This window comes from Pempheris klunzingeri, chromosome 22 (genome assembly GCF_042242105.1).
Source record: "Pempheris klunzingeri isolate RE-2024b chromosome 22, fPemKlu1.hap1, whole genome shotgun sequence".
Lineage (NCBI taxonomy): Eukaryota > Metazoa > Chordata > Actinopteri > Acropomatiformes > Pempheridae > Pempheris > Pempheris klunzingeri.
In genome coordinates, this window is record NC_092033.1 from 8606940 (window position 1) to 8630734 (window position 23795).

At 41.4% G+C, this 23795-nt stretch overlaps 3 protein-coding genes across 3 annotated transcripts; 2 read left to right on the forward strand and 1 right to left on the reverse strand.

Moving 5' to 3' along the window:
- Nucleotides 1–1193: 1193 nt before the first annotated feature.
- Nucleotides 1194–4486, reverse strand: LOC139222012 (uncharacterized). The gene is made up of 8 exons (XM_070853983.1): nucleotides 4381–4486; nucleotides 3982–4184; nucleotides 3696–3806; nucleotides 3392–3487; nucleotides 3082–3192; nucleotides 2852–2972; nucleotides 2473–2676; nucleotides 1194–2392 (listed from the first exon to the last, which is right to left on the reverse strand). The coding sequence occupies exons 1-8, from the start codon at nucleotides 4397–4399 to the stop codon at nucleotides 1362–1364; spliced, it is 1896 nt and encodes a 631-aa protein (XP_070710084.1). The 5' UTR covers nucleotides 4400–4486; the 3' UTR covers nucleotides 1194–1361.
- A 1009-nt stretch (nucleotides 4487–5495) lies between these two features.
- Nucleotides 5496–10308, forward strand: tspan33a (tetraspanin 33a). The gene is made up of 8 exons (XM_070853965.1): nucleotides 5496–5676; nucleotides 7845–7902; nucleotides 8104–8231; nucleotides 8647–8721; nucleotides 9406–9501; nucleotides 9631–9759; nucleotides 9853–10014; nucleotides 10111–10308. The coding sequence occupies exons 1-8, from the start codon at nucleotides 5575–5577 to the stop codon at nucleotides 10210–10212; spliced, it is 852 nt and encodes a 283-aa protein (XP_070710066.1). The 5' UTR covers nucleotides 5496–5574; the 3' UTR covers nucleotides 10213–10308.
- A 3835-nt stretch (nucleotides 10309–14143) lies between these two features.
- smo (smoothened, frizzled class receptor) lies at nucleotides 14144–23634 on the forward strand. Its single transcript, XM_070853644.1, has 12 exons — nucleotides 14144–14428; nucleotides 15861–16060; nucleotides 16686–16895; nucleotides 17012–17184; nucleotides 17305–17524; nucleotides 17647–17770; nucleotides 17911–18003; nucleotides 18329–18437; nucleotides 18885–19070; nucleotides 19512–19660; nucleotides 20720–20854; nucleotides 20944–23634. Exons 1-12 carry the CDS (start codon nucleotides 14167–14169, stop codon nucleotides 21564–21566), a joined length of 2484 nt encoding a protein of 827 aa, XP_070709745.1. The 5' UTR covers nucleotides 14144–14166; the 3' UTR covers nucleotides 21567–23634.
- The last annotated feature ends 161 nt before the right edge of the window (nucleotides 23635–23795 follow it).

Consider the following 23795-nt stretch of genomic DNA (forward strand, 5'->3'; position numbering starts at 1 on the left):
AAAGCTTTTCTGTTGCGTTCTTACTGGGTAACTGCCAGGGCTGCGTGGCTCTGTTCTCCACTGGTCAGTAGTGTCTTATGATCTCGTTCATAGTCTTAGTTCACTACTCATGCAACGTGTTAAAGGGCCTTTTACAGGACTGAGCTGTTTGTTTGTTTTTGTTCTTTTTCTGTTAGAGAGAAGTCTGTTATTAACCCTCAAGTTAATTTGGTATGAAGAGAAGTGTTCACACAGAGACCAACTTGTTGTAATATTAGTAGTGACGCTACTGTTAAATGTAGTATTTAATAACAGCACTATTTATGGTCAAAAAATGAAATAGAGTGTTATTGTACTTGCGGTAGCTTTGAAGGCAGGTGGCCATTTTGTAACTGAGTTGTTCGACATAAGCCACTCCCCCTCGACTGCAAGGGATTTCATTGGTTCTGAGGTTGCTAAGTGACACTGGCCCAACATCATTTGGTTTCCTCAGCTACCATTTGTCTCCTTGGTGACGACTGCATGGTCTCACGGTTGACACACCCTTTTTTTCTTCTTCTTCTTCTTCTTCTTCTTCTGCTTATCTTTCTTTTTTCTAAAGGAGAGTTGTTGATTTTTTTTTTTGTTCATTCATTTCATTTTAGATTTTAGAAAGGGAAAGAACACAAATCAGATAAATCAGAATATTAATTCAATCACTTTTTCTACTCCTATTTTCAATAAAAAGTGAAACGAAAAACCAAACAAAAAGTTGATTTGTAAATAAGTAATGTACAGTTTGTATCTGTAACTTGTCAGTCTGTCATTGGTGACAGAGTCTGTCTTGCTTATAACGCACGCTACCAGTAAATAAAAAAAGGAAAAAGTATATTTAGACTGTATGGTCCCTTGAAAGCAAGTTTTAAATTAATATCTGATGTATATTCCTGTAACATTGCATTTTTATCTGAGGAATGATGTTATTAAAAAATTGCAAATAAATTGCATTTCCTACAGCTGTTTTCCTCTTTCCTCTTACGCTTGCATTGCAGGTCTTTTTCCTCACACTTCATATGGTTGACTGAATTCACACATTTACATCATTTTCACAGTTTAATAAGAATGATGAATTTAATAATATGATTCTCAAACTCTGGAAAAAGAAAGCAATGGGGTGACACATAATGGAAGCCTGAAACAAAAAAGTATTTGTAATACTTTCCAATTGTTGATTGTGTTTACACAATAAATTGAGGGAGTTATGGGTTTTGTGAACAAGAATATTAATTTGCATTTTGCCTAAATAAAGTTAACTTGGTTTTACAAAATACTTGACAAGGTTTTACTTATGGCCCTATTTACGACTACATCTGACTTCTAACAACAGTGAAAGCTATGAAAGCTTACGTGTCAGGTTTATGAGTCGCCAAGTGTCTTTTTAGGTTCCCCTGCTGGGAGAATTCTTTCTCACAGTTTGGACACTTAAACGGTTTCACCCCGTTGTGGCTCAGCGTGTGTCTCTTCAGGCAGTTCAGTGTGAGGAAGCGCTTCGGGCACTCTGTGCACAGGTATGGACGCTCCCCAGTGTGAGAGCGCGTGTGGACGTTCAGGTGACTCTTGCTGGAGAAGCCCTTCCCGCAGTGGGTGCATGTGTACGGCATCTCGCCAGTGTGGGACCGTGTGTGCAGCAGCAGCTCCCCAGACGACAAAAACGACTTCCCGCATGTGGTGCACAAGTAATTCCTCTCCCCTTTGTGCATCTGCATGTGTCTTGTAATGCCTGCTTTGCTGAAGCTCTTCCCGCAGATCGTACACAGGTTGGTCGGGCCTTCATGCAGGCGTTCATGCTGCTTGAGCGAATAGTTGCAGAGGAATCCCTTGTTGCACTGGCTGCAGATGTATATCCGTCCTCTCTTGTGGAGTCTCTGGTGCTGATAATAACCCGACGGGCTGGTGAATCCCTTCTCACATTGGCTGCAGTGGTACGGAAACGTGTGAAGCTTCTTATGAGACTTCAGTTGATTTGGATGTTCAAACACTTTTTTACACTTTTGGCATTTGGTTTCTTCCTCTGTGAAGTTCTTGTTCACAGGTCGTGTGCTCAGAAACCTTTTGTCTTCCCCCGCAGGCTCTTTCCGTCTACGTCGTTCCTTGTTTTCCAAATTGTTCTTCCTCTGCTTCCGTTGCCGCTTCTTTTCAACGCCATCTTTTTGTTTGCATGTCCTCTTTCTCTCCGAGTTGGCGCGTACTTTTGTCTTTTCAGTGTTCAAGCCTTTACTTTCCTGCTGAGGCTTAGCTCTGGCTTTTTTCACAGATAGTCTTTTCTGAATGGGAGCTGTTGAGTGGTGCTCACTCTGGATATGCTCTTGGACTTTCCTCTTAATGCGGTGAGCGAATGAACACTGAGGGCAGATGAATAAACGGGACAGACGACCTGAAAACAGCATGACAAACAGCAGGTTAGTAAAATAAGACTGATTCTGGACCAATGCTGGTCTGCTGATTTTGTCTAACCTGATTCCCTTTTTGGCAGCCAGTCATCTGCAGTGACGTCTGAGCTTTGATTCGAGTCTTCCTCCAAATCTTCCAATGCAAGATTCTCTTCCGCGTTGTCAAAATCATCTTCCTCACTGTAAGACTCAGTGAACCTTTCCACTCCAGTTTGAGCAGGGAGGACCAGAGTGGATAACAGGATATCTTCCTCGCTGCTGGAAGGAGCTGAAGTAGAGTGAGGAATTTATCTTATGAGATCACTTGTTGTGATGGGAATATAAATACCTGAATAAAAGGTAACAGTTAAAACTACAGAAAATTAGTTGATGTAATCTTTTACACAAATGAATGGAAAGTACATACAAATCTCTGTTCCTTTCGTCTTATATGTTAAACGTACCAGAGCTGAGAGTCCCCGACTGTTTGTGATGAAGCAGCAGAGTCTTCAGGGCAAAGGGTTCAGATAGATGCTGTCCAAATTCTTCTGACACAGATGTTGTTTCAGTGAGCCACGCTGCTGTCTGAGACGCAGAGAGAAGACAACCCAGATGCAGGCTGGCAAGTGAGGCAATACATTTTTTTAGTCGTACAGTAGTAAGTTTAGGAATGTGTGACCTGCTGGCAGATTACCTGTTGCAGGTCTGGTACGGGCAGCAGCTGCTCCAGCCTGGACAAGAACTCAGACACCAGCTGCTGCAGTCTTTGGTCGTAGTTGGAGCCGTAGTTTGCAGGAAAAACCTCCTACAGAAACAGCCACAGCTTTGGATATAAATTTCTACTGTGAATGGTTAGTAAATCTTAAGATTTTATGAGCCACTGTGGCTGAAGTATGTCCCTCAACAGCTGATCAACATTGAATCTTTCTCATTTGTCATTATAAAACAGGTCTCTTCACAAGAGATATGCATTAATCACAGGTAGTTCTCACAGATGGACTCACTTGGAAGAAGAACTCCTTTTCAAAAGGAACATTTAAAAGGTTCTGAACGAGGCTGACAAAGTTGGTGTAAGAGGTCTTCAGTATATCACCACTGGCCTGCCAAGAAGTGAACAATAAAGTTGATAAAGGTTTCAATTACATATCTTATGCTCTGTTTACCTTAAGCTTGAAAAAAAAAAAAGAAAACACTTATAGCAGTATTTTGGGAAATCCACAGTTTTGAGGACTATGAGAATTTCTTAATATATGGGTTTTGTTCATGTTTAGCTCATAGAGCAGCTCTGAATTTTCTTTAGAAACCTACCATCTGATCAGTGGAGCTCAGCTCGGCATTGCAGGCGTGGATTTTATCCAGGTGGCTCTGGATGGTCTGCAGATTGGCGATGCCGTCACCACGACACAGCTCCAGAACCAGCTGCAACACAGCAAAAGTGGGAGACAGGTAACTCAAAAGAGCATGACAACACAGGGAAGAGGCTGACTTCCAGTCCAGGTACAGAGAGGGACAATGACCTTAGCATGTTGGCATCACTGACAGTCAGATTAAATGAAGTTGACGACAAGGATCACAGTTCAGAGTACTTCCTCACCCTTGCTCTCAGGCCCAGGAGGAGCTGAGCTCTCTGGCTGGGACTCAGGAGCTCTGGGACGAGCTCTGTCGCCAAACTGATGAAGTCCACCAGCTTGTCGTACTGCATCACGCTGTGCTGCTGCACTACTTGCCATATGAAAGCAGACATAAGTCTCACTGGAGGAACAAGCAGATGTAAGGAGGCCGGAGGAAGAGGGGGACCTGGAAAAGACATTTTACACCAATGCACAGGAAAGTTTGTTTAATCTAAAGAGGCTAAAAATAACATTTACAAGCGTTTCGACAACAGCTGTATACTGTGATTAGCTAGCGTTAACGCTATCTGAATAACTGGATTATTTGGTAAAACGACTGGCTGCGCACACTGGCCGATAACTAGATAAATATTCACACAAACCTTTGTTTTTCCACGCCATTTGTTGGTTTAAAAGTGACTAAACAATAAATAAATTCTATGTTTACATTCATGAGATACAGCAGGGAAAAACGCTCATGACTTCCGGGAAAAACGGATGTGACGGAATCTACCGCGCGTTGTGCGTTTTCTTACAAAATAAAAGTCGACGTCCAACTCTATTATATTATTCTATTCAGAGCCTAAATAAGTCGATGTGATGCAGACTTATAAGAGGAGAGGAGAGGAGAGGAGAGGAGAGGAGAGGAGAGGAGAGGAGAGGAGAGGAAGCAAAAAAAGGTTGTTGTGTGTTTATACTGGGAAATAGTATTTCCTGATTTTCTACCAGTAGACGATGCAGTTTTGTCACCTTTCTGTGGTATCCTGGACCGTTTATTCTTTAATTTATATTGCAACCCTGCAATATATTCCAATCATTGTGAGGTTTGGGTTTTGATTTTTGTTCTTTTGAATAAATAGCTTTTCCGTAATTTGTTATCTAATCACTCTCCCCCCTTGAGGAATGTGCAGCTCAGTGGAATATTAAATTAATCATGTAGATGTTTCAGTTTCAGAGTCCCGGAGATGTTCAATGCAGTGGAAAAAGGCGGAAATGTGGAATAAACAGAACTATTCATCTCTTAAACACAAATTAGAGATAAGTAACCCCTAAGGCATTTCATTAAATCCACATAAGATGATTTTAAATTCACCAGGAACCAGTGTGTATTTAGAGGCAAACTCAAAATAAATATACTAAATTACAACCACCTGGTTTTAAATTCAGTTTTGGTATTGCACTTTAATGGCAAAAAATCAATCTAACTTTTTTATCTTAATTAGAACAATAAGTGGCAGGCTATTTTTACATTAGACCCACGGAGTCAATCGTGTGACTTCTTCAATTCAGCAGCCCTCTGGCTCCAGGTTTGATCACACGATCAGTGGTGAGGACGTGAGGCACAGCGGGAACACACCCAGTTTTTACACGCCCACTCAGCGCCTGTCACACACCGCTGGAGGCAACCTGAGACTACCGACTGTAACTGTCCGTGTCCGCTCAGGTATTACAGCAGAATCATCATCATTATGCTGTCGCGACTTTAGTTTTTTTTCTTCCGGAAACTCGTTTATTCGTCCAGCCAGCTGCTTAAATCTGTGCGCAAACTTGGAGAAGACGCTTGGATACTTGTCGCCATGGGAGGAAGACGCAGAGGCGCACCTGGATCTGACGAAGACTTCAGCTTTGTCAGTCCAGTTGTCAAGTATCTACTGTTCATATTTAATTTCATATTCTGGGTGAGTGCTGCTTCTTATGCTGTAAAATCATTGATTGGCAGAGATCCCCGAGAGCGTGGTGATCTTTATTTACTATTCTCTGTGTTCATTGTGTTTTATTTCTTTTAGCAAAATCAGATCTCTTACTCTCTGGTTGTTTAAACTATTTTGTTCACTGGATATTTTCAGGATTTCAAGTTCAAACTATGTCAAACTTACTCTGTTTCCCTCTTGTGTTTAACCTGAAAGATTTAGATCTGGATTTTGTCTGCTGACAGTTAAAGCTTCCACTGCTTTTGTTTGAATTAGCTGTTCATTAACTTCTCTGTTGTGCCAGAAGTGAAACAGTGTCCAGGAAAGAGGAGAAGGGAAGTTACTATACATAGTAGAAACAGGCTCACACCAGGTGTTTGCTGCTCAGCCACTGGACAGTGACCAAGTTTTATTTTTACTTTGCAAAAATCAGGAATGTATCTTAGACTTTGTCCCAGGGGATTTTCAGCTCTCAGAACCGGTTTGGCCAAACATATTGTTGTCAGTGCTTAAAACACCTGCACTCAGTAAACGAAACAGCTACTGGGGCTTTATTTCAGGCTGGTTCCTTTCCTGACACACTCAGTCACCAAGAACCACTAACTGTCATTGATTCCTGTGCTGATGGGGCAGGACACATTAAGTGAGATGTTTCATTTTTCCATTTCAAACAAGCTTTGGTGAACAGGCAGGTGGTTACATTGTCTGACTCCCACAGAAAGATGTTAAGAATTGTACAACTTTAGACTATAAAAGTAAAGCTGAGCAGAGGGCCGTGAACAAACCAAAGTTCACGTCCGTGGGTTTTTTGTGTCAGGTGATCAGAGAGTTTGTAGCATAAGGAGATTTCTGACTTACATTTTAAAGCAGATCTGTTGTTGCAGATTAAACATGTTGGGCTGAAGTGGAGTGTGAGTAGATTTATTTGTTTTCTGGTCGAGCAAAATTGACTAAATAAACATTAGGTGGTGTTTCAAGCATTAAGTTTTCAGGTGTACTTCTTTAAGCGAATACCTGAGAAATCATGAATTCTGTACAGCTTTTCTTTATATTTATTCATATTTATTACTCATATTTATTCCCTTCTACGTTTCCAGCAGAGTCTTTGAAACAAACCCACATGAGTGTGTCAGCCATGTTCGAGCAGTGAACATGACTTCTGGCCATGTAGAAACAGGACAAGGCTGTGCAAAAATTTGAAGCTCCTCAGCATGGAATGTGTTGTTGTTATTCCCGTTGCCTCTGGCTATAATGGGCTCCGTATAGGACACACCAAATATAAACCCATGGTTCTTTTCTTGTCTAGATTGTGTATAGTCTCAGGAAATATCATGGAAAATCTATGTTTTGTTATAATCCTGGTAATAATCTGCCTGTTGAGTTGCTGCAACGGTGATTAACAGAATAAGTGAATCAGTTACGTAACCAACGCAAGCTTTAAATGCCGCATAAGTTTTCACCAAACTGTTACATTTCGCTGGACGTGCAGACATCAACAACATGCATTATAGCGACAAAAACATCCTGCATGCCTCAAGTGTCATGTCTAATTTATTCGCTGTGGAAGTAAACTTTTACAAAAAGGAGGCAGACTAATCTAGTTTTGCCCCCCACCCACCCACCCACACACACATCTCAGGAAGGTGCAGTGTCTGTGGTAACTGGATCCATTTCATTCAGGGTGGGAAGAGTGTTTCTGAGAGCTCCCTATTATTCATTTGAGGTGGAGAGAGGAGCGCTGAGTGAAAGGGTCTTTATCTTTTATGGGGAGCTACAGATTGCTGCCAGGTCAATTCAGTCAAATAGAAGCGGAGTGGATGGCAGATTCTCCTAATCTACATTTCTAATGAAATGCTTGTGGCGCTCTGGTTTACCAGTGGTTCCACTTGAGGCGTTGAGGTTAAAAAAGCATAGATTCTCCTAGAGTGGCTTTTTTAAAGAAAATGATCTTTTATTCATATACCAGCACAGCCTTGTCTATGACTCATATAGAGCTGATTAAGTGTTTTGATGAATAGTGCCACTCCCTGGACAAGTATGAACATAGAAATGGTTCTTCACTTGCTGTGGTGTGTGTGGTTTCCCCTCATTATGACCACGAAGAATATTTTGAAATGCAATATAATGGAATCTTTCTGTCTCTGTGTGCTCCTCAGATAATCTCCCTGGTGATGGTGGCCATCGGCGTGTACGCCCGCATGATGAAACATGCAGGTAAACGATCGTGCACAGAATAAGCATATAGTCTTTCTTGGTCTTTGGTGTGAGACGGGGAGATTATTGAGTTTTCACTTTTTGCTTTCACCAAGCAACAAGATTAGGAAAACAGAGAAAAGAAAAGACGTGTATTTTTGTTCTCTTCACATCAGCCTTTGAGCTCCTCTTTATTGTTTTTCTTCTTCTTCTTCCTCTCAGAGGCAGCTCTGGCGTGTCTGTCAGTGGACCCCTCTATGATGCTGATGGTCATTGGGGTTCTCATGTTCATCATCACCTTCTGTGGCTGTGTGGGCTCCCTGCGGGAAAACATCTGCCTTCTGCAGATAGTACGTTTGCTTTAATGTATTCTGTAACGCTGACTTTTTAGGGACATTTGGTTTATAGACCTACAGTGCAGAGGGGCATGCTGAATGACTTGCTGTGGAGTTAATGGTGTCTGATTCACGCTCAGTCACAATTGGCTGCTAGATCAACAGTGTTTTAGTATTGGCTCAGTAAAACAGGATTAGTCCCTGTTTATGCAATATTTGCATGTTTATAGGGAAAATTACTCGCATGTTTTCTCCAAGTTGAGGAGGTAAGAAGCCACAGAGTTTGAATGGAGATACAGGATCTCATGGAATCTGTCCTCTAAAGGTTTAACACACAACAGGTGAACATTCACAGTGTTGTGACCATCTCTCTCTCTCTCTCTCCCTCTCTCCCTCTCTCTCTCCCTCTCTCTCTCACACACACACACAGTTCTGTATCAGTCTGACACTGATCTTCCTGCTCCAACTAGCTGCTGGAATCCTGGGCTTCATCTTCTCTGATAAGGTGGGGAAACAATTTTCAGAATAATGGAAGCAGAAGAATGTATTTGCTAGAACAGTTTTTTCAGTGTTTTCAAGTGTTTTTTTTATGTTTCGTAACTTATTTAGTTCTTCGAAAAGCATGTAGATACACATAGCATCTTAATTTGTTTACATATAATCATTACAATGACTGTTCCTGTAATGCTGTACTATATTTTTTTGTCTCGGTGATTGATTAGTGTTTTAACTTAACTCCACTGGTGCTGGTGGTTTTCCTCTGGAATACTTTGTTGGTGACCTTGTTTTCCTTTTCTGATTGTGAAGAATGTCGAAACACTGTCCTCTCCTGGCTGCTGCCTGCAACTGCTGCAAATTGTCAATAAACTTTTGAACTGAACAGCAGTTGGCTCAGAGATAGAGTTGTTTATTGTGATTTTAGATCTTAAAAAGTTGGATTTTGGATGCTACACGGCAACTAGAACAACTTCAGATTATCACATTTGTCATTAGACAGCAATTAGTTTACAAAAAGTAGTACAAAAACTAAAACTAACTTACTTCACTTAAGTTGTTGTAATGTATCACTGTTATTGTTTCCACTGATGTGAAAACTTGAATTTTATGACACAACATATGACCAGCCGGTGTTTTCATGATATATCTTGTACTTAATCTAGAATATAATTTTTTTTCATACTCTTCCCAGGCTCGGAGTAAAGTAACTGAGATGATCAATAATGCCATCGTCCACTACAGAGATGACATTGATTTGCAAAACCTCATTGACTTTGGTCAGAAAGAGGTAAGAATTTAGTCCAATTGCAGACTTACCGGGCAATAGCCGTCTTAACACAGTTTTTGTGGCTATATCCACAGATACTTAAACATATCTTCTAATATCTTCGATCTCAAATTTGTGTTGTGTCCTCAGTTTGACTGCTGTGGTGGTGTGGTGTACACTGACTGGTCCCAGAACATGTATTTCAACTGCACCATCGAAAACCCCAGCAGAGAACGCTGTTCTGTCCCCTTCTCCTGTTGTATCATATCCAAAGACAAGGTTAGCTTTTTGGTTGTTATGTTTTTGACAAGTTAGCGTTTACCTGTGAATGTTTCTTTAATTAATTTGTTTTTTAACTGTGTATCTGAGCAGGTTATCATCAACACGATGTGTGGCCACCGCGCGCAGGAATTAGAACACAGTGAAGTTGGAAAGCACATCCACACCAATGGCTGCATTGACAAACTGGTGAATTGGATCCACAGTAACCTGTTCATGCTGGGAGGTATTGCCTTGGGACTGGCCATACCACAGGTAAGATATGATGCAGAGCATGTGTGTACACACACACACTCACAAAAACGGCGCAGCCAGCTGGTGAATCCTCCGCCTGTGATTTCTCCTCTGCAGCTGGTTGGCATCCTCTTGTCCCAGATCTTGATCAACCAGATCAAAGACCAGATCGAGCTTCAGAACTACAACCTGAAGCATCACTCCGACCCGTGGAGCTGACCAGACCGGATCAGCAAGTGGGGTGGAGAGTCACAAATGGCAGTTCTCTGACATGTAGTCATCTCTGCCTGGATTGAGCACTCAGCATCACCGCTCTCTGACTTAAAAATACAAGACTCGAATCATTAATGTGCTTTCAAATACTTGGCATGTTGGTGGAAGTCAGCACACACAAAGGAAACAGACAGAGAAGAGGGACTCTGTCGCCACCTACTGGACAAAGACCATGCTTGAGTTTACCAAACCTTATACAGTAGTTAGCAATACCCAAGCAGAGACAGGGGTATTTGGTGCTTGGGTCATATTGATGGGGTCACTGACCTTTATTTAAGGACTGCAAGTCATTTTTTATCATTCCTTTTTTTTTATCACAAAATATGTGTGGGAGTTAATGTAGGTCTGAGTGATGCATCTGATTTGTTGGAGGTTGTTTTTATTAATGCATTCACAATGTTTACCCTAAAATATACATGTATTCAATTTGTTGTCTAATAGAAAGGTCAGCCTACTTGATAGAGCTTATGGATAACGCATGAGCAAGGCACATATGCCACTTGGTATGTAGTTCTGTTTACTTTCACAAGTTTGGGAAAGTATTTTGAAAGTATCTGGGACCCAGAAATGTCTTATACCTCTGTTACCAAAAAAGGGAACAGTTTTTACTTCATTGTTTTACTGTGTTTCCTTTGACAATTACCTGTGAAGATAATGTTAGTACCAGTGGTCTGGTTCTCCATAATAAAGCGGCCATGTTGGGCTGCTTGGTTGTCCTGCAGAGACCTCACACTGCACATTAGGTCATTTCCTCCTTACTTTTTTTGCCAGCTGGATTATGTGGGATGTATGCCTCCTTATGCTGCCATAGTCTCTGTACTAAGCTCATGTTCGTTACATAAATTGTGGCTGACAGATTCTCAGTCCGCTATGCATCATTTGAATCCTGTTCTCACCTCCTCCCTTTACTTTTTTCGTTTGTAATATTTTATACAAAAGCGGAGTGGAGTGGGGAATTCCCATTTTACCACAACACACAACAGTTGTGAATGCCTGAGGTGCTGTGAAGTTGTTTTGTTGGTGGTGTATTTTGTGAGCAATCAGTGAGCAGACAGTGGTTGGGGTTCTCTAACTGTGGAGAAAACAAAGCTTTCAAGGAACAAAAACACAAAATTAATCTTATCCTCTTGTTGTCTTGATACAATACCAATTAAAGCTTGATTTGCTCCAACAGCAAAGGAAACTGTGGCTGTAATCAACTGTTTTTGTTAGGATTTGGATTCTGCATGGTCACACATGTTTAGTGCTTTTGTGTCTTAAAAACCATCCACAGATCTAGAAATCTGTGTTTAATCTCTTTGTATTGTAATTATTTGTGTCAAATCTTCCAAGTTCTTTCAGAAGAGGAGACACTTTTATCCTTCATTGAGGGAAACTCCAGCAAAGGGTCTAATGTAACTGTGACGAAGCATAAACCAACACAGCCTCTCATCTCCACCCTGTTTCTCTGCCTGGCAAATGAAAACCTGAGTTGTAAGACATTCCCAGCCTGAAACCTGATGCCTGTAATCTTGGGGAGCAGAAATAGTCCTACATGTTTAACAGCCTTTGACGCAAGTCCACAATCTAAACATGACATTTCTGTTTAAAGTTGCAGTAACTCCCCTTACTGTGATTTTCCTATTAGCACGTGACAAAAACCTACTGTATCACAAATCTGATGGCACAGATTAGTGACCGGAGAGGCAACGTTAGTGATGGCAGAGGGGTAACAAGTTAACATTTAGTAAAAGCAACTGAGGATAATGAAAGAGGGAGAGCTCTCACAGCAGCTTATGGCTCTGTAGCAGCAACTCATGGTAGTGACCGTGTTTTAGTGTGTGTGTGTGAGTGTGTGAGCGAGTGAGAGTGAGTGTGTTTTGGCCTGGGTGCCTCTGCTCTGTGTGTGGTCCCTGGTTTTTGCCTCTGACTCACTCAGGCAGCCATGTTGCTGTGGATTTGAAGGGGGCCCAGACAGACACACATATATACACACAGACACACACACAGACACAGAAGAGGGAGCAGAGTTAACCCAGTTTTACTCTCAGAACACCAGAGGAGAAACAAAGCATCTGCAGCCATGCAAATACCACAAGTGCACTGTCTAATTAATGCAATAACAACAGCACCATGGTTGAGATTTCACCAGCTTGAAATGTGTTGTCAGTCGTATCCTGGCATCTTCAAGAACATCACAAAGAACTTTTTTTTTTATTATTAATTCATTCGAATTTACTAAATCTGCACAAAACAACGTGACAGTGTTTGAGTTTTGTGTTTTATGCGAGTTAATATTTCATGTCTGGTGGTTTCTGAAGGTTCCTGCAGCTGCCTTAACTATGAGAGCAAGCCAAGTCTATTTTGAATGTCCCAAAGGAAACTACATGTAGTTTTGAGTTATTAACTGTGTTCCTCCCTCCCACACTGCCAAATATGTAATAACTACTAAAAAAAAAAAAGGCATTCTGCTTGTCATCATCTTCAGGCAAACAGCAATTTACAGTAAAAGGCCATTTATAAGTACGTTCTAGTCTTGGGTGAAGAGAGTTTACTTTTCACAACAAACTATTCCCAGACAAACTTCATCAATGCAACTTAAGCCACATGTACAATATCTGTACAATGCATGGCCATATCATGTTGTTCTTTTGTGATAGTGTATTATTATTGTAAAATATCAGTATATTACACATACTGCCCATATATTTATATATGATGTACATGTTTGTGTATATTGTATTCCTTAGTCACACATCATACAGCCCAGCTAATAATATTTTTGCATGCATAGTTTTACAATTCTGAAGGGTTGTAATGTGTGTTCATACATTTTATTAATTAGTGTAAATGACTGCTGCATTACAGACCCTGTACATTGGACCATGTGGGGATTCTTGAATCCTTACTTTTGAATTCTTGAATCGTTGAGATAACACTGTTGTGAATTGTACATAAATAAATATTGATCGACTGATTGATTGAGTTCTCTTAAGTCCAGAAGACCATCTTGTGTCCTTACGGGGTTCCATTAAAATTTCTGCCTCTCTCCCTTGAATATGGCACTGGTGACATTCTGCATAAGGTCCCACTCGTTTATGATTCAGCACAAACTAAAAACATTTTTCCTATAAATCTTTCAGATGGGGGTCTGTGTAGTTTTGGGGGTCCTTGAGATGTGAAACTTCTCTTGGGAAGGCCTGCCATAAGGCACATTCTTCCACTTGCAGAGGGGGATGGGAGGGGAGGTTTTGTTGTCCTGGCTCTCCCCCACCATGTGCATACCAGAGACAAAAAAACAACCAGACACTGAGCTGCAACTCGGGATCACAGCACAGCCTCAGAAAGCTCTCATCAGACTCTTCACCGGGGGAAAAGTCACTGCCTGGGACAGAGATAAAGGATTATTTATCATCTTATTTTTCTGCCAGCATTAAAAGGGGGGGCTATGGAAAAGGGGGTGGTGCATCTGAGCTAGAGATCCTATTACAGAGATCCAGACTTTTTCATGGCAAGTTTTTTTGGAAGTGGGGGGAGGGCGAATCTACAACTTTCTCGGCCTGATGTCCTTTTCATACCCAGCCTGGATGTTTCAAATGAAAACTTAATATGGGTTTAAGTTGATGGTGCGTTTTTTCCAGAGTTGAGGACAGTGTTTTTGGAGCTGTTGGAATTTGGATAATGAAGGAATTTTGGAGGATCCAGCAAGGATCGGACGAGAAGTGCAGAATAAAAAAGTTTGGGAGGACTCCAAGAAAACTTTGAAGCGCCCCGTAGATTTTCCTCACCATGCCGCGTTTGGAAACTTATTCCAAATCTAACGAAGAAAACTTCATCTTTGGTTTTCTCGGGAAACAGGATAGCTGAAGCTCCAGAATTCAAAGTATTCTCATTTTTGCACAGCTGAATCGCTCTCCCAAGATGTCTTCCCAGGGTTGGAGCCCCATTGTTGGATTGTACGGGATGCTTTGCGTCTGGGCCGCCTGGCTGTCGGGCTCCGGGGCGGTGTTGTCTCCAAACGGAACAATATTTGAGGATAACTGCAAGAAAACCACAACTTGCGAGGCACTTAAATACAACACTTGTCTGGGATCGCCCTTACCGTACACTCACACTTCTCTGATCCTGGCGGAGGACTCCAGCACCCAAGAGGAGGCTTTTGAGAAGTTGACCATGTGGTCCGGTGAGTTTTTAAAGACTATAAGATGCTCTGCCTCAGTTTATAGTCTATGAGGTGGTAGGAACAAGACTGATAATCATCCTAGACACCGATCAATCCCAGTTATTACAGTGCAGCACAAATTATTGAATGCCAAACACAGATTGGACCTGTAAATACCTGTGGGATCATTATGAATAATAATAGGACTTTATAACTGTGAAAGTGGAAATCAATATTATATACTATGATTTCATGCATATAAAATCCATTATTGACAGCTGGATGGGGATCTAGTAATTCAAACTCTCAGGCTTTTCATTTGTAGGCTGCCAATTGACTAATAAATACATGTATAAACAAGTAAATAAATAAGCAGTGGGGTGAATTTGTTTTTTAATCAATAAACAGGAACATTAAGTGTTGTTTTCGCTGTTTTAATGTGATAATAACGTTAATGTATGACAATGGGCTGTGAGAGAGAGAGAGAGAGAGAGAGAGCCTGAACAGGAAATGAAGGGTTAAAAGCCATTAGAGGCAACAAAGGGAATCACTCAAAGGTGTGAGGGAGAAAACAATAGGAGAGCATCACCAATAAAAGGTTTTTAGATATTCTGCGAGAGAGACTTAGACATTCAGAAGCACTCTCTAATGACCCGTCAGACTGAGGTCACTGCCTCACAGGATCCAAATAAGCAATATTTGATGACTTGCTGTGCGAGACAGCCTCATTGGTAGTGCTGGATGTGGTTTATTATCCCCGTGTAACTTAACAACAGATGGAGGAGAGAACTGTATTATACATTCACATGGTGTCTCTCACTGTGCTCATGTTAAAGTGGGGACATGTTTGTCATGCGGAGGCTTCGGCCCTTTATGCCTGAGCTGCTGTTGGGTTTAAATATGCTTTTGACCGATTCTATCAAATTGTTGACAGTTGCTTTACATGGATACAAAATGTGTTTGTGTATCTTGACTGGAAATCTCATATTTCAGAAGTTTCACAAAATCAGACTCAATCAGGACTGTTCTCAAATAAACCATTACATTCTGTCCAAAATAGGGCAGCAACTAGTTTCTCAATTAATGAGTCTGTCTGTAAAAGGTTTAAAAATGCTGATTACAATTTCTCAGAGCCCCCTGTGACATCTTCAAATTGCTAGTTTAAATTTTCTGTTTATTGACTGATCAACCTAGATAAAAAAAAAAATGCTGTTGTGGGATGGAAATAACAATAACCACTGTCCATCTATCACTTAAAATCAGACTGACTGATCTATGTATTTTCTTGTCCTTGTCATAACTTGTATTTCCATTTGGGACATTGTTGGTGTCTGGTGGTTATTGTAATGATGATGGACATCACTCCGATAAATGTCGTCCCATGTTTTGCTCTACGACTCTTGTGTATAATATCAGTGTTTCAGGATGTTTTAAGACCGTTTTTCTGTCCTAGGTTTGCGGAACGCTCCTCGCTGTTGGTCAGTCATCCAGCCGTTGCTCTGTGCCGTCTACATGCCCAAATGTGAGAACGGTCGAGTCGAACTGCCCAGCCAGAGCCTGTGTTTGGCTACACGTCGGCCATGTAGCATCGTGGACCAGGAGAGAGGCTGGCCCAACTTCCTCAAATGTGACCACTTCCCTGTGGGCTGTTCGGTATGCTTCTTTGTTATGTACTGTTCAAGTAGTGTTGATCAAGTAGAAATGTCAAACATCAGATGTTTAAAGTGAGACACCATTTTGTCTTTTCATGCACTGGTCAATTTCAAAATTTGGGCTGTTTTGCTTCCCTATCATGTCTTCTTTTGGATAAGTGGAAAGAAATCATCAGAAATACACATTTGGGTGTTTATTTGATTACACTTTGTCTATTTGCGTCAGTGGATTTCTCCTAAATTCACATCTTTCAGGGCTGTTTTCATAAAAAAAACGTTTTTTACAACACACCAGAAATCTCCACTTTAGTAGTACGTACATCAAACTTTCCAGTTTTATTTCTATCTATATTCTGAAGGTTTTTACTGGAGTGTTTGTTTATCTATCAATTATAGCCTGAATTATACAATAAAAAAGAAATCAAAAATTTCCTCTGTAAAAACCTTTGCTGCCAGCATGTCAGGAAAATGAAACAAGACATTTTGAACCTGGCTTTATCCAGTGATTGATGACTGACTGATGAATGTGTGATTGCTGTTTGGAAATGAATGCAAATGAGTGCATATTTAATCAGACAACACCTCATTTGCATATTTACATTTCCCCTTGTATTCTCCATATGCAGAATGAGGTGCAGAAGCTGAAGTTCAACACGTCGGGTCAGTGTGAAGCTCCCCTGGTGAAGACAGACATTCAGTCGAGCTGGTACAAGGACGTGGAGGGCTGTGGTATCCAGTGCGACAACCCTCTGTTCACTGAGGAGGAGCACAATGACATGCACGCCTACATCGCTTACTTCGGCACCATCACCCTCCTCTGCACCTTCTTTACCCTGGTGAGACAACTACAGTACCCATAATTCTGTGTGCTGGAATCGCTTTGACAATAAAGTCAAGAAAACAAACTTTAATATTTATGGTAAATATTTCAACGCTCCTCTGACTGTTTCAGGCCACATTTCTTGCCGACTGGAAGAACTCCAACCGCTACCCAGCTGTCATTCTCTTCTACATCAACGCCTGTTTCTTCGTGGGCAGTATCGGCTGGCTGGCCCAGTTCCTGGATGGCGCACGCAATGAGATTGTGTGCAAGAGCGACAACACCATGCGACTTGGAGAGCCATCGTAAGTGAACGTCCGCAAGCAGTCAGTCATGAGATTCGGTGTTGGTAATAGAAAATTTATCAAAATGAAAATACAAATAATGCTCTAAAAATCACATTTATGTTGCTCTGTTCTCTACAGGTCTTCAGAGACGCTGTCATGCGTCACCATCTTCATCATTGTGTACTACTCCTTGATGTCGGGTGTGATTTGGTTCGTCATGCTGACCTACGCCTGGCACACATCCTTCAAAGCCCTCGGTACCACCCACCAGCCGCTGTCTGGCAGAACCTCCTACTTCCACATGGTCACCTGGTCCATCCCCTTCGTCCTCACTGTGGCCATCCTGGCTATCGCTGAGGTGTGTAGGGAGCCATCATCTCATAAAATTCGACACCGAAATTTTTTTTTCCAGGAAAGATAAGATCTTTTCACTTTGATAATTTTTCTCACTTGTTGGCTCTGTTGTGTGGTGCGCCACAGGTGGACGGAGACTCTGTGAGTGGGATCTGTTTTGTGGGCTACAAAAACTACAGATACCGTGCAGGTTTCGTGCTGGCCCCCATTGGAGTGGTGCTTGTTGTTGGTGGCTACTTCCTCATTCGTGGTGAGTAACTGAAAGACCAGTGACGCATTTATAGCAAACGTGCTCTGTGATGTTTTTCATTTGAGTCACACAGCTCAGTGGCCATCCTTGGAAAAGCTTTCTCACCAACACCCACTGATCCCATATATTTCTCTCTTTAGGCGTCATGACTTTGTTTTCCATTAAGAGTAACCACCCAGGACTGCTGAGTGAGAAAGCGGCCAGCAAAATCAACGAGACGATGCTGAGACTTGGTATGTTCACTTATCTGTCTGTTGACCCGAGAAACAGAAAAAGAAAGAGAGAAGGTAGCAGAGTGTCATTGGGCACAATAAAACAGAATGTCAACACTTTTGATTGATCATCATTGTATTTATTGTACACTGTCCCTGTTTTAAATGACTCAATAAACCAAATACAAAAAATAAGAATTTCTACTGTTCATTTACAATGATTTTACCATTATTCCACAACTTCCTATAATCTTCTTCAGTTAATTTCCTGTCTATATGAATAGTATTGGGGATGAAGCATCTGTCATCTCAAATCTGATTCGCTGTTCTCTTTTCACCGTATCAGGTATATTTGGATTCCTCGCTTTCGGCTTTGTTCTCATCACCTTCGGCTGCCACTTTTACGACTTCTTTAACCAGGCTGAATGGGAGAGGAGCTTCAGAGAATATGTACTGTAAGTCTTTCATGTCTTTTCTTTCTAAGTGGCAGAAAGCCTGTGATTTGCTGCGCTTCACTTGATCAAACACCGAATTACTTTTGCTACGACACAGAATAGTAGCAAAGGTTTACACCTGCCAGCATTAGAACTGCTTCATGGCTTCACACTGAAATCCACACAGAAATCCACAAACTGATGCTGTTGAGACTCCAAACCGCCGCTCAACCGCTCAGCTTACAGCGGTGAATGCAGCCCTATTTCCCCACAGTGTTGACACTGGCTGGATTGGAATTAATTTAGCCTCAAAAATGTAAACCACACTCTCCTGCCCTAACATGTGAAAGACTGTTATTTACCAGATTCAGCGTTTGAATGTACCTCAGTCATATGGCTAGAAGGTGTTGGAGGCATATGTGACGTGGTCAAGACGTAGACTGATCATCTCTGCGATATGTTCAACAGGTGTGAAGCCAACGTGACAATCGCCTCTCAGACCAACAAGCCAATCCCAGAATGCACCATTAAGAACCGACCCAGCCTGATGGTGGAGAAAATCAACCTGTTCTCCATGTTTGGGACGGGAATCGCTATGAGCACCTGGGTCTGGACCAAGGCCACCATCCTCATTTGGAAACGGACCTGGTGCAAGTAAGCAAACGACAAGTGAACATAAAACAGAACAACTGACAAACAAACTGACCGTTTTCTGGGTCGTGGTTGTGTTCCTAAAAATGTGACTGTGTCCACATTTTGGCTACATGTCTGACCATGTCCTTATATGGCTTTAAAGACATGCTGACAGTGTGGGAACTGTCTAATTTCTGTTCCCAAACATGTACTCAAACATCTATAAAACTGGGGATTTTCACCCTGATTGTTTAAAGGAATGGAGGCATACATTTGGTCATAAACTTGCTTTGCCCATTAAGGTTTTGCAGTGTTTAATCCCTGGTTTTGTAACAGCGCTCACAAGGGCTCACTGTGACTTGGATTTTGCCCACAGGAATTTGCTTCCATCCAGCTGTAATTGAGCCTCTTGGAGTGATTGTTTTCAGTTTAGGCTTAACCTGCTCTCTGCTCCTATGTCAGGATTATTGGCCGCAGTGACAATGAACCCAAGAGGATCAAGAAGAGCAAGATGATTGCCAAGGCGTTTGCACTGAGGAAGGAGCTTCACAAGGACCCAGAGAAGGAGCTGTCCTTCAGCATGCACACTGTGTCCCATGACGGACCAGTGGGTGAGTATTCCACTGGAGTCATTAAGATGATTCAGATCATTCACTCTGAGTAAGCTAATTTAGGATAAATTGCAGTCGGTAACATAGAACAGAAGACAATATTGACTTTATTTGGCAGGGATGTTTGCTGTGTTGTTCACTACTTGGAGTGAAGGATAATGAAACAGAGGAGGTCATGTGTGGTGATGTTTGCATACCTCCACCTTGTGTTCAACTACTGGAACGACAAGGCCTCTTATTTGGATTATTTATAGTGAAGATCAAACCTTATGTTAGTGTGCTTCTTGCTCCCTGTTTCACTGCCACAGGTTGCTTCATCCAAAATACAAAAACATTTTCTTGTTTTTAAGGATGACAGTGGAGGCAGATAGGAAACAGGGGAAAGAGGGAAATGACAGGTCAGTGCAGGTCGGCAATTGCGACATGCACTGTAACCACTTGGCTGCTACTTTTGCTGACTTATCTCCAGTGGTATCTAGCCATGCAGACGGGTTATGAGATTCTTAGTCCGTACAATCTTTTGGAATGCAGCCGTTCTAACCACGACATTGTTTCTGGGTAGACACATTTTCTGTTTGAGTTTTTCTGCGATTGGTGGGTAACTCAAAACCTGAGCACGTAAAATCCATTACTATCTGCATGATGGATACCACTAGAGGTAAATGATAAAATATGTTTTTTGACATTTGGATGAACTCTCAAAGCTTTATTGTGTTCAATAATATGAGGTGAGGCTGAGCCTGAGATGCACTTCCTCCTACAATTTAACACAATCAATGAAATAAGGAACCCTTGTTTTAATGAATTTAATTATGCTCTATCCACATGCCACAACCTGCATGGTCAGGGACAACTGTTATGTCTGTAGCTAAGAACTGAATGACACATTCTTCTGCTCATGTAAGCTGAGAGGCTGCTGTGGCTGCCATGCTTGTTTAGCTTGGAACAGTTCAGAGCCATGGAGGCACCACAGGGGAGCCATTAAGAGCATGTTGGATTTAAAGCTGTCCTTATTTGACCCTAAATGGAAATTTGGTGTTTGTCTTTTCTCATTCACAGCTGGAATCAATTTTGACCTAAATGAGCCATCGAATGACATGTCATCAGCCTGGGCGCAGCATGTGACTAAGATGGTGGCCAGGCGAGGTGCAATCCTGCCTCAGGACATCTCTGTTACTCCCACTGGGACACCAGGTGAGAGCTGCAGGCCATCATGCTGACATTACACCCGCTGCTCTCCAAAGGCAGCTGTCACCAACTCTTTCGCGGTTATTTCTTTGCAGTTCCACCTCCAGAGGAGAGGAACAGGCTGTGGATGGTGGAGGCTGAGATTTCACCAGAGATGATAAAGAGGAAAAAGAAGAAGAAGAAGAGGAAGAAGGAGGTGCGTCCAGTGGAGGAGGTGATGGACCACCAGGCTTATCACCAGCGTGAGTTTGGTCGGAGCTCAGTGCCTCGCCTGCCCAAACTGCCGTGCCACCCCAGTCTGGTCGCTAACTTACAGGAACAGCAGAGGCAACAGCACAAGATGGAGGAGGAGGTTCTGCCAGGGTCTTACCTAGACTTCCAACCCCCCCACCCCCTGTCCTGTGAGGAGAGGTGTCCATACCCGCAATACCAGAGCAGTTGGAACAGCTATGGCCGCAGCCTGCTATCTAACACTGTGACCCTCAACGACCGTCCAGAGGATCTGGGTCTCGGCCCACGCTGCCTCCCCTCTGCCTCCACCTGGCAGCCCAGCGGTCCCTCCCGTTACCCTGGGGAGATGGATCTAACAGATGGGCTGTCAGAGAGGTTGGCTCATGTAGCTCGGGTCCCAGCAGGCAGGAGGGCTGGCTATGGACCCATTCACTCCCGGACCAATTTAATGGAGGCTGAGCTCATGGATGCTGACTCTGACTTCTAAGAGCACAGCTCCAATTTATTACCTTTTGGTACTCAGACAGTAAGCTATAAAAAGTGCTGGAAACTTTAAAAATTCTTACTAAGTTCACCTAATTCCCAATGCCCAGAGCTCAAGATGGAATCAGGCAGGTCAGTTTTTTCGTTTCTTTTGCTTTTTTTTTTTTTTAAAGAAAAAGTAAAGGGATAAAGTGAAAAAAATATGTTGTGAATAAGTTAATGAAAAAATATTTTTTATACTTTATTTTTGTCCGATAAAAGTTCAAAGGCTACTCTGTGATGACAAGACAAATGAGGCAGCTAAACTATATATGGCTTGAAATGAATATCTGTATTCAGAAACCCCTATGAATTAATCTGCTAGAATCAGCTCAAGTTTTACTAAAACTTTTGAACATTTTTGTTATGTTCTTGTTATCTGATTGGCTGCTTGTATTGTGATTATTTGTGCTGTCCAAGAGCAGTAAAACCTCACTCATACAGAAGACTATACTGATAAAACACAAAATTCTTCGGGCTACTTGCAAATACTGTTTAACCTAGGTCTTTTTTGTGTTATATTTTGATAGTCTTAAGACTCTGTTCTTTCCTCTCGCTACTATTTAGCCATTAATAACTTGTGTTTATGTCCAGTTAACTTGAGGTACTAACCATTATCTGTCTTCCCCTTTTAATACTTAAATCACAGAAATCATCGCTAAGTGCCAGGACTTTGAGCGGTTTCTCTAAGATACACACTGGGACTTAAATAGAAGGCAGGAAGTACTAAAAGATTGAATTTGTATAAAACAACTCATTTTGTACAAAGCAGGTGTTTTTTGTTTTAAGACAAACATTGTTCTTACAGCCTTACGTTGTGATCGTTTTCTCCAGATTCAAATAGAATAACCCAAATTATTAACTTGTCCTTAATTTTATCCGCCTCTGCAAGGTAATGGTGACATGATTTTGTTGACCTAACACCAGGCTGAAAAGCAGAGTTTCACTGCCCTCTCTGGTTCAAAGTGTCAGGCATGTTTCACCTGTGTTGAACCTGTAATGACAGCCAGCAGTGACGTCACAGGGTCTTAAAGTACACCTGTGCATCGCTGCAGTAAGGTGAGAAGGTAAACAACTGGAGGTCAGCAAAGCCAAGACTATCAGCTAGTATACAAAAAGTTTTGGAGTTAAAATACATAGTGATTATTTGTGTTTTTGTCTGGATAAGAAGGCTGAAATCAATAAAATTGCCATCTTTTTTTTCTCCTTGTATATTTCAGAACTTTTCTCCTTGTACAGTTATTTTTTTACAGCAGTATTTCTACCTTGGTTTACCTGGTGTACATATTCAGTCTAAACTGAACTTCATATGTATTTCTTCTTCTTTTCAGTCCAGTTGAAAGTCATTTTTTATGTGTTTTAGTGGGCTTAGAAGTCACTTTTTCTTAAATACTTGTATTTTTCAGCCTCTCTTCTGAATGTGTGTACTGTATATAGTTTGTCCATATATTTCACAATAAGGGTATTATTTGTACAGATTTATATATCAAATCACTTGATTACTCTGCTGATATGATAAAAAGGGAAGAGTCAACTATGCTATAAAAGGTTGTCACTGTACTTGTGCTGTAACCAAATGCCACCTAGTATTGTCATTTAAAACTCAAGATGGATAAATGATGCTAAAGTAGACTGTGATACATTGCTTCTTAGCCCATGCAAGTTAGTCTGTCTAATCTAACAGTCTAGTTATTCATGTGAGATGTGTACAATAGAGAATTATTTATGTTAGTGGTAGTTACCACACTGCTAAGGATTCAATGATGTAGTAAGCAGCAAAAATAAAGGATAGCTGATATCCACCCAAAAAGTTTATGTTCAGAGATTATTAAAAAATGAAATGAAGATTATTTTGGAAAATGTTTAGGCCTTGAAAAGTAATAAATGTTTTTTTTTTAAGATGTCCAAAAGATTTACTCCAGCAGGCCTTATGTTGCTTTCCATGTTTAGTCTTCAAAATGTGTAAGAAAAAAAAAGTTTACTGTCACTTTGACTGAGCAGCTGTACCTTTTTGGTTTTTATATGTAAATAAAAGTAACCCTACACATCTCTGCTTGTTTTTGCCATACTGTTGCACCAGCCACAGCTGTGCCTCTCCAATTATCTGATTGTGCAAAAAATAAACACTTACTGATCTTTGAAAAGCCCAGACGCTCATTTAAAACCACTGTTCTGAAGGGATCCTCACAAACTC